Genomic DNA, 10,916 nt, shown 5'->3' with positions numbered 1-10,916 from the left:
TCTGATAATCAAATAATACATAATATATAAAATTCAACAATGGTTGGAAAAGTTATATGGTTTAAGACTAAAGGGGAAATTGTGATTAGCTTGTAGTTAGTAAAAATAACTAACTGAATAAGAAGTTGTGAAAAATTGACAGGATATATAAAATGATACTTTCATTGGACTAATAATTAATAATGCATATTATTCTGACACCAAAAATACAGATTCCTGAAGAAGGGACCCTAATGATCTGAATGTTTCTACATTATAAGGTTTATTTAGCTTTGTGAACTTTTATTTATTACAAGGCATAATAAAAACATATGGTGGTCCTCTAATGATTAAATCATCAATCATTAGGTTCATCCTTAAACTTTTCTGTACCTCATATGTAAAGACTACATAATAATTTTCTGTTGTCAATACTTTTTCTCAAAGGGTCCAAATATAAGAGGCGATGAGCCCTTTCATTTCCACCGAAGTCAACAGGTTACTACTAGCACCCAGCAGGAATTACTCAAAATCTTGCAGGATCTGGCCCATGAAAGCAAATAATAGCGCCAAAATTTTAAAAGTAGCCATAGCATCCATGTGAGGAACATAAGAGTTGTTCATATTTCACAGTTTATAAATATCATTACTTCATCTTTAAGCCACAGGCATCTCCTCAAAGACATTACTTGTTAAGATGGCAAAGGGGACTGGAAACATGATACAATGCCTTTCACTGATGCCAGTTCTAATTTGTTTCCCCAGAGCAGCAATGAATGAAACTTGTTATCATATGATGTCTTTGATGGACTGTGTGAAATGAGTTTAGTCTCAGACCACTCTGTGGAGGACAGGTGCATCACAAAACAACCCTTACAGCTGGTACAGATTTGTACCCTGGTTGGTATTCTCAGCAGAGATGCCAAGTGAAGAATGGAGAAGGGAAATAAATTATCCTCTCACCTCTAGAAGTGTTGCCCTCAATAAAAGTTTAGACACATTGATGGAGAAGTGTATGGAAGTTTGCACTGCTGCTGCCCATTGTGTATCTTTTCTGACATATAGAACATAAAGCTGTCAAGACCAGACTGGCATAATCAAAAGACAGTAATGTACCACAAAAATAAGTATTTGTTGATGCAGTAAGCAGCCAGCACCTAACTTTGTCATAGGGACTACATCCTTTTTTCCTGTCTCTCTCCCTTTTTTCCAAAATAACTGAAAACACTGTTAATCCACAGCATTTTTATGCCAGCTTCTAGAAGCATTTCCAAAGAGAAAACACATTTCTTAGCAGGAGGGGTCACTTGCTGCACGGTTGGGCTGCTGAGCTCAGGTGGATTACTTGGAGCCATGTCAGGACTTGGTCATGAGGGAGCCCTGTGGTCCCACAGCTGATCCGTGGAAGAAGCTCTGCACAGTACACTTTTTTCCGTGTCTTGCTGCGTTTCTGGGTGTGCCTGTGTGTCTCTCAGCGCCTCACCTAGGGAATCCCCGCACAGGGGAAACACAGGCTGTCCCCCCGCTCGAGAGTCCTCCTGAGTGTAGGCTGGGGGGGGGGGGGGGCTTTCACAATGGGTGGCTAAAGCCGCCCTCCCGCCCCCTAACATGAGGGGCTCGCCACGCCGCCGGATAACTTGGGGGGGAAGTAAGGCGGAAAGGTCGGAAGAAGGAGGGGGCGGCCCGGGGGAAGGGTGACCGGGGGGAGAGAGAAGGCAGAAGAGGCGGAGAAGAAAAGCCGAGCCGGGAGGAGAGGAAGAGGGGCAGCGGGGGAAGGACGGAGGCAGGGTAGGAAGGAATCGCAGGGAGGGACGGAGGGACCGCTCCAGTCAGCGGGCGAGTGAGTAGCACTGATTTCCCCCAACCCTCCTCCGGCGGCGGAAAGTGGGGAGGGGGAGGAAAGGGGAGGGGCGGGATGGGACATACCAATAAGCCCCCGGGGGGGGAGGGCACCGTGACACCCCCAGCTCCCGGGGTGAGTCCTTTGGCCGGCAGGGGCTGCGCCACCCCTGGTGTAGGCGGGCGCATTGGAGGAACGGGGGGGAAGCGAGACGGGAAGAAGGAGGGGGTGGGAGCGAGCGGTTCCCTCCCCCCCCCCCAGCGGGGTGGTGCGGCCCGTTCCGAGGAGGGCGCTGCGCCTCCCCGCTCAGTGACACACAGACCCGGCGCGGGGAGGCGGCGGCGGCGGCGGCTGGTCGGGGCAGGCTGGGCTGGGATCGTAGCGGCGGCGGCTGGGAGCCGAGTCCGGAGCATGGCGGGGACCCCGGCGGCCGCTCCCCCGCCGGCTCCTCCCGCCAGCGGGGAACTTCCCGCTGCCGCCACCGCGGACGCTGCCTCCTCCCCTCCCCGGCGGCCCCCGGCGCTGCCCGGCCCGGGGCTGCTGGGGCTGGGGCTGCTCCTCTGCTGCGGTAAGTGAAACTTTCCCTCGGGCGGGGCCGGGCTGCGGGCGGGGCCGGGGCGGTTGCCGGAGTTCGGCGAAAGTTTTTGCGGCCGCGGGGCGGGGCGCGGGGCGAGCCGGGGCGGGGGACGGACCCCAGAGGGAGCGAGGCGGCTGCGGGTGAATCGGGGGGGGAAGAGGCTGGCTCCCGGCGGGGGTGGGGGTGTGTGTGTGACGGGAAGAGCCCGGCTGGTGAGAGCCCCCCGTGTGCTCAGGAGGGTGCGGGGGGGGGGGGTGCCCGGCCCGCTGCTGCCGCTGCTGCCGCTGCTCCCGCTCCCGCTCCCGGGGTCGCCGCGGCCGGGGTGCGGTTGCTGGGCGCGGGGTGTGTTTAGATTCCACTTGTCGCGGCGGCGGGACCGTTACTGCGGGCGGGGCGCAGCCGGGGTGTCTCCCTGGGGCTGGAGCCTGGCCCGGCGCCAGCTGGCGAGGGAGGCTCCAGCAAACCTCCCCCTTTTCCAAAAACGGAGACTCCGGTTCGGAACAGCTGGTGGCTGGAGCCGCGTTGACTCCGCGTAAAGCGGCGTAACTGCAGCCGCCCAGCTCTCAGCACGTGGCTCTATAAATCACAGCCCGGGGGCTGGGCGCTATTTGTGGGTCTAGGGTCCTTCCTCTCCCCGCGCTCCCCCGCCCCGCCCCCGACACTGCGAGAGTTGATACCGACCAGCTTGTGGTCTGCCCGGGGGACTGTTGATGATCCTCTCGCCCCTCGGCTGGAGACATAGGAGCTAGCGGTGCAGCGCACGCAGCCGGGCGTGTTGCGGGAGCCCAGGGGGTGGGTTGTCCGCACGTGTGCGGCGGTGTCTCTTAGAGGGGTAGAAATGTTCCTTGGCTTGTGATGCTGTCGCTTGAACGCTCCCCCGCGTGTGCTAGCAGGGGTAGTGGCTTTGGGGGGTGTACTTGTTCAGACTCCCTCCCTGCCGGGAAAGCGTGTTTTGCCCCCTCCGAAGCGGTCACACGTCCCCTTCACGCCTGCTGAGGCTGATCCTGTGAGTGGGGACTTAAAGCACGGGGCCCCACCTGTAGTTTGATGTGGCCCTGTGTGGAAGATTTACACTCCCCCCGCAACTCTGCTCTTGCGGAGGGTAGCTGGGTCGGCAGTATGGTTGAAACTACTCAATGTCTTCTTGAAAAAGAGAGGGGGTACAGCCTGCTCGCATTAGGCGTTATGCGGGGATACAGGAGGAAAGTGGACTTGATGTTCGTTACAAAAAAGAAATGAACGCAGCAGCAATTAATGTCACTTTTCAGCGCAGTACCAAGTACCTAACGAGGCCTCAGCTGCTTCTTATCGCTCTCTGTGCACCCTCTTGGAGGTGGGTTTCATACAGCGCCTGGGAGCAGTGTGCCGCGAGAGTGCGTTGCGGCAGCGTTTTTGTATTCAGCGAGATGCCCTTGCAGGGAGGGAAGGAGAGCGCTGCTGCTGGAAGTGCGAACTGCTGCATCATTGCCTGAGGGGGCAGACTATCACAAAGTGTGCTTCACAAGGGTGGGGTAATAACAATTGGAATCGCACAGAACGTGGACGCGCTCAGACTCAGAGCTCTGGATAATCGTCCACCGTACTTTACTGCTTTCTGTTCTTTGCAAGATGAGGTTTTCTTGGGCTCAGTCACGCTGATCGTGAGCACAGCTTTGTTTTGCTTTGAATTGGGAGATGATAGTGTGTGAATGGCTAACGGGCTTAATTTCATCTGTCCAGGAGACGGTTATTTTTTGAGTTTGGTGCAAAAGTTAAATGTGCAGCATTTGATTTAACAGCTTGGGTTGTGCAGAATTAGGTAACTGAGTTAAGTCCAGGCGATATATGGTCTTGCTGGCACATATATGAAGTACTGTATGATCTAGAAGTGCTACAGAATTAGTGGAGTTGCAAGTGGTTAAGCAGAGCTTTCATTTGGTGTGTGGCATGCAGAAATCACTTCCAGAGTACAGCATCAAATCTTTGTGGACTGTCTTTCTTTTTCTGACCTTTGGGTTGGAAGTTGTTAGACAACTAAAATTCAGCTGATCTACTGTAATTATTACACTGAATAAATAGATTTGAAAATTAGATGTCAGAACTACAGTTACCACTTTTGTGTACGTTTACAGACATGTTTTTCTTAACTAGAAAATTGCCTGATAATCACACATAGTTACCATGTTTTATACTTGGCTGAAGGGACTCTCAAGACAACCATATTTTACTTATTATTCCTTAAAAGATATTGATTAAAATATAAAACTTCATGCTGAGCTATATGCTAACAACTTCTTTTCTCTAGACTGAGACAAAAGAATAAAAATCAGTTGGGATCTCATGCACCATACCTGTACTGTAGTGAGGAGGGGTTGCAAACACAGTAGGGACCAACAGGGTTATAACAGACAAGGTGGGTGTGGCAGTGTCTTTTGTGGAGCCCAGAGTGGAATGCTAATGCTGCCAATAGCACGTAGTTGGAAAGTCTCTCTCACTACAGAAAATGTCACAAAAGTTCAATCATACAATATCAGGGCTGGAAGGAACCTCAGGAGATGCTCAACCCCCTGCTCAAAGCAGGACCAATCCCCAATTTTTGCCCCAGATCCCCTAAATGGCCCCCTCAAGGATTGAACTCACAACCCTGGGTTTAGTAGGCCAATGCTCAAACCACTGAGCTATTTTTCCCACGTAAAAGATGCTACTTCAGCCAGGTCCTGTCTCTGCTGTAAATCTTGTAGAAGTGTTTCCCTGAAACTGATGAGTTGAATCAAACTGGGTTTGGTGTTAATCGGCTCCATTTAGAGCCCTGAGGGGCAGCTCTAAATATTGCAAATCTATAACGTATGTTAGAGTAAAAGGAATACAAGACCTATGGAGCTCTTGTATGTTTTCCTGGGTGTCTCATGAATAAAATAAGTTGTTTTTTTGGGGAAGCAGTTCAAGAACTGGTGTCTCTATTGCTGCATGTCAGACGGTTCTGTGGCTTCTAAAGAGGAAACTACTTGGCACTGGTCATTTATCAATATCCCCACATCTTACACAAGTGCAATTAGACAGTAGCAGACTGAATCAGTGGTAAACTGGTGGTCAAACTTTTAATTATCAAGCCTAGTACTGTAATACATTTCTTGGGTTATAGTTACCTAATAACCATATTGCAAGTGGTAAAAGGCATGCTTTCCTAGCCTTGATAAACTGGATGGCTAAAATCTCTGTTGTTTCTGGAAGACTTTTGATCTATGTAAACTACATTGAATTCCATTATCCATTTCATTACACTTAAACAACACAAGGCTTGTCAAAAAGTTGGAATGCCTGCTTTATGTAGTGCAATGTTTTCAGCCTGATCAAAAACTTCTACAGTATTGTGTAAGTGTCTTGTATAGATATAGGTAGAAGCCTGAAGCACAAGAAAATATGTAGTGATTCTTCAACAGCATTTTGCTTTCTCTCAACAAACAGTTCTTAAACTGTCTGTACTAAATCTTTGGCTAAAATTGCCCACTTGCATGATTTCTTATCTCTTCCTCTGCTGCTACCACCACGATGCTTTAATGCTGCCGGGTACGAGAGTGACACTTCCTGGGCATGAGAGAAACTTATTTGTGCCCACCAGAGTAAACCTTTCCTGTTATAGCTACCCTTAGGCTCCACGGCCCTCGCTTTTTCCCAGTGCAGGTTAGCAATATACATCCCTCACTTCGGTACACTTGAGTGCCCACTCCTTTGCTTTCAGTGTGCACTGCAGGTGTCCAGGTTTGCTGCCTCAGAGAAAGCAGTACACCTCGGTTCATGCTTTCCTCAGCACAAGGAGCTTAGACAGATTTATAGTAAAAACAGACTGAAGTTTATCAGAGAGAAAGATTTGCGTAAAAGCAAGTATTTGGAAACATAAGGTTGTAGGTAAATGGAAATACAACGTACAATCTATAGCTTATATTTATTTTCCTGTCTTATAAGGTAACTTGTTAGTATCTCTCACTCACAGGTCACTCCTTGAAGTACTTGTCCATTTCCAAAATCTGGGATTCAGTTTTTGTGAGGCTCATGCAGGCAGAGTTCCTTCTCCTGTAATAGATCATCACTTGTGCCCCTTCATTTCTTACAGTCACATATCATTGTTTCTTGCCCCAAGGGGTCCTGATTTCTGAGAACTCTCCTAGGTTTGCTGGTCTTGGAGTATGCTCAAGGTTTCATCTTTTTTTTAGACCATAAACAAAACTCTCTTCTTTGTTTGAGGTCCATTGTTCCTCTGTGGATTGGGTCAACCCTGTGACTTCCCCTTCTCAGGTGATAAGTTTCACTCCCAGTGGATTTGGAACACCATACTTCATGTACTAACATCTTACAAGAACAAAGACAATCAACTAGTTCTTTTCTTTTGGTAGAAACCACATATGACCCTCTTTGCTCTAACATTGAGAAAATGGTCAGACACAGATATAGTCTTTCTGCCAGAGCTTGTTTGGGCATGTTGGTGTCACAGTCAGAGCCCAGGTCTACTCTGGGACCTGCTCTACACTACAGAGTTAAGTCTATGTAAAGCAGCTTACATCAACCTAATTACGTGTATCTATACAACAGCCTTGCTCCTGCCAATGTAAGTGCTGCACTACACCACATCATAACTTCAGCTCCATGAGAGGAGTAAGGCTTATGTCAGTGTAGTTAGGGGGACGCAGTGTCCCTGTAGACACTGTGGGTTATTTACATTTGCTGTTGGCTGTTGTTCTTGTCAATTTCATGGCTCCCTAGGGAGCCATGAAATTGACAAGAAAGCCAGGTGTGGGTTCTGACCCCAGGGCAGGTTGGGGGCCCCAGGGCAGTCTGACCCCCCCACTGCTCCTCTTAAGTTGATGGAAGTGCACCACCGGCAGAAGGAGGGTAGTGAGGACATGAACCACCGCAGTAATTATTACAGTGGCTGTAAGTTGACCTAACGTAGGTCAGCTTAAATTTGTACTGTAAACATGCCCTGGGTCTCACATTGTTACCACCAGTGCATTATTTCACCAGTCCTAGCAATAATGCGAAATAATAAAGAAAAATACCATGTGATATACACTGCTATAGTGAAAAGTGAAACTTTCTGGTATGTAACCAGAGAGAGCCTTAAAAGTTCTGAGCCCTTATGGAAGAGAACATGATGATCAAGGGGTATGGACCTTCTGTCATTGACCTTCTGTCAAGCAGAATACTAACCCTCCTGGGAAGAGGATGTATGTGGGGAAAAAAAGACTAGCAGCACCTTTGGTTTTTATTTAATGCTTCTTTTCCAGCTGTACAGTAGAACCTCCGTTATTGATGCTTATTGATCCATAACTTGCCTGAACACCCAACGCTGTTGCATTGCTTACCGTTAATGTCTGTCGTGGTGCTGTAGTGAAGTTCTGAAGGCACATCTACACTACAGGTACTACAGCTGTACTTGTGCCGCTGTACTGCCCATGTCGTAAAGCAGTTCTACTCATAAGTGTAAACTAATGACTGCTTCCTTACTTTCTTTCTCTTCTTAGATCTGTGGTGTGTAAAACTGCAAATTGAAGCAGAGAGCTACATAAACAAAAGTGTGGTGAATGGAAACAATATAATAAAGTATGCCGTTTTAAATGCAAGATAGCCCCAAGGAAATATTGTATGTCTGGTTTGTTTGTTTTTTTTTAAAAAGCTTTCTTCTTGAAACAGTAGTTTAAAATCTTTTTTGCTTTTTACTGAAGCTTGACAAGAAATATCTCCGAGAGGGGGTTGAGTTTAAGTTGGTGGTGAAAAGATTTATATTCCTTAAAGGAAAGATTGGCATATCAACTTGAGAGTATAGTGAAACTTTTAAAAAGAAGAATGGTTAAATAGGTTGGATTGTTGAAATTGAAGTGCAAGTGTGTGGGGAAGAACAAGGAAATGGGAGGAAGAGGCTACAATGTGTTCATAAACTTCTGTTGTGTTTTTTGTCTATCAAAATTATCAGCAGACTGGTCATACAGAGTGTCAAGCTTCCTTCCCCACTCTGAACTCTAGGGTACAGATGTGGGGACCGGCATGAAAACCTCCTTAGCTTACTTTTACCAGCTTAGGTTAAAACTTCCCCAAGGTACAAACTATTTTACCTTTTGCCCTTGGACTTCCGCTGCCACCACCAAACATCTAACACCGGTTACTGGGAACGAGTCTGGGAACCCCCAAAAATCCTCCCAAATCTTACCCCCTTTTTTCTGGGGAAGGCTTGATAAAAATCCTCACCAATTTGCACAGGTGACCACAGACCCAAACCCTTGGATCTTAAGAACAATGAAAAAGCATTCAGTTTCTTAAAAGAAAAATTTTAATAGAAGAAAAAGTAAAAAGAATCACCTCTGTAAAATCAGGATGGTGAATACCTTACAGGGTAATTAGATTCAAAACATAGAGAATCCCTCTAGGCAAAACCTTAAGTTACAAAAAGACACAAAAACAGGAATATCCATTCCATTCAGCACAGCTTATTTTCTCAGCCATTTAAAGAAATCAGAATCTAACGCATATCTAGCTAGATTACTTACTAAGTTCTAAGACTCCATTCCTGTTCTGTCCCCGGCAAAAGCATCACACAGACAGAGAGGCTTTGTTCCCCCCCCAGCTTTTGAAAGTGTCTTGTCTCTTCATTGGTCATTTTGGTCAGATGCCAGCGAGGTTATCCTAGTTTCTTAACGCTTTACAGGTGAAAGGGTTTTTCCTCTGGCCAGGAGGGATTTTAAAGGTGTTTACCCTTCCCTTTATATTTATGATACAGAGTTTGACATTACTTGATTTCCATTGAAAAGCTAGTAAAACTGAAGCCAGTAGACTAAGGCAAATTCTAGTGTTAGATTAAATCAGTTTTCTAAATTCGGGTATTTCAGAACCTCCTGGCTCTTTCTATTATTGCTAAAATAGTTTGACAGGTAATCTAAGAAGGAGAGTGTGACTAGGTCTACCTGTTTGTTACTGGTAACAGAAAAAGCAGATGGAGTTGTGTAGAGGGCCTGAAAGGAAGTAGAGAAACTTGAGGGATAACTTCCAACCATGAATAAGATGATGGCTACTGCTGAGATATATTGACATAGGAACATGTTAATTCAAATACTGGATCACAGCCAAGGCTCATCTAGTCAGGTTTCCTGTCTCTGATAGTCGCCACTGTCACAGTTCAGGGCAGCTGCACCTGTATTTCCCTTTAATGGCCCAGCACTGGCATCCACTCTCAGGCTTCCAATTCTGCAGCTGTTGCCCCTCTTGGATGGAGAGATGTGTCCCTCTTCCTCCTAACTAGGATATTTTCAGGCAACACTGTTTCTTGCCTTCATTGTGTATTTCCCAGCACAGACTGGTCGTTAATGGCCACCTGCTTGCTTTCTCTTTAGAGATAGCCAATAAGTGTAATTGCTACAGTTGGAAGGTACCACACAGTGTTTCCTATGCAAGCCTACTTTAGTCTTAAAATAAAAAGCTTAACAGAGAAAACATGTGACAAAAAATGAACCTACATGCATGTTAATAAGCTTACCAGATTTAAACCCAACCCTAACATGGATTTGGCAAGACAGGACTTTCAAATCCACACCAAAGGAGGATTCCACAAGTTCATTACAGCTTGAGCTCAGAACAAGCACCCCGTCCTTCCAACCCTATGCTAAGGATTGGGGCTTTTATGTACCGGGGGTCATGCTGGTCCTTAGAGAATCCAGCTTGAACTAGTACATGCGTATCTTTCTAGAACAGTGTCTTCAAAGTGTTGATAATGGAGGAAGAATATTAGTATCCCCCCTCCCTACTAAAGAAGGTATGTCTGCAGCATCAGTGCATATCAATTGCATTTTTAATACAATGTACCCCAAAAGTATTAATCTTAATTCAATAAAACTTTATTGAATGCAATTAAGATAGGCTTAATTAATAAAATTTGTTCAGGATATTGTCAGTCTGTCCAGTCGCCACCAGGTAAGTTAGAACATCAGGTAAAAACACTGCTGTAGGCAGATGTGAGTTAATGTGCCCTAAACCTGGTAAGAAATAAATAAGATGGTGTCAGAAACTTGACTGTGAATTGGCAGAAATCTGAGGAAAAGAAAATGCCCAAGTTGACTCCTCTACAAGAAACTACATTTGGAACATAAGAACTGCCACACTGGGTCAAACCAGTGGTTCATCTAGCCCAGTATCCTGTCTCCAACAGTGGCTGGTACCAGAGCTCAGGGGAGTGTAAAGAACCGGGTAGTTGGAGTGATCTTCTGTTTTCCCCTTCTGGCTTCTGATAGAGGTTTAGGGTCACTCTGAGCATGGGATTGCATCCCTGACCATCTTGGCTAACAGCCATTGATGAATTCTCCTTTGAACCCAGTTATACTTCTCACCTCCAACATCCTGTGGCATTGAGTTCCGCAGGCAAATTGTGTGTTACGTTAAATCTGCTGTCCATTAATGTCATCAAATAACCTCTGGTTTTGTATTTTGGGAAAGGGTAAATGACTCTTCTCTATTCACTTTTTCCACACCACTGATGATTTTACAGAACTTTATCATATG

At 46.5% G+C, this 10,916-nt stretch overlaps 1 protein-coding gene across 6 annotated transcripts in view; it reads left to right on the top strand.

The window, feature by feature from the left end:
* Nucleotides 1–2,077: 2,077 nt before the first annotated feature.
* The window catches only part of NECTIN3 (nectin cell adhesion molecule 3), a 118,607-nt gene continuing 109,768 nt past the window's right edge, over nucleotides 2,078–10,916 (top strand). The window contains exon 1 of one of the 6 annotated variants that reach the window (XM_048870577.2): nucleotides 2,078–2,387. In XM_048870577.2, the coding sequence (XP_048726534.2) occupies nucleotides 2,231–2,387 (157 nt within the window). In that variant the 5' untranslated portion in view covers nucleotides 2,078–2,230. The remainder of the gene's footprint in view (nucleotides 2,388–10,916) is intronic. The other 5 variants (XM_075118287.1, XM_075118289.1, XR_012664528.1 and 2 more) reach the window with 5 other exon arrangements.

The sequence above is a fragment of the Caretta caretta genome, chromosome 1 (assembly GCF_965140235.1).
Source record: "Caretta caretta isolate rCarCar2 chromosome 1, rCarCar1.hap1, whole genome shotgun sequence".
In the NCBI taxonomy this organism is placed as follows: Eukaryota; Metazoa; Chordata; order Testudines; family Cheloniidae; genus Caretta; species Caretta caretta.
The sequence above is the reverse complement of the archived record's forward strand: the minus strand, read 5'-3'. Positions and strand labels throughout refer to the sequence as shown.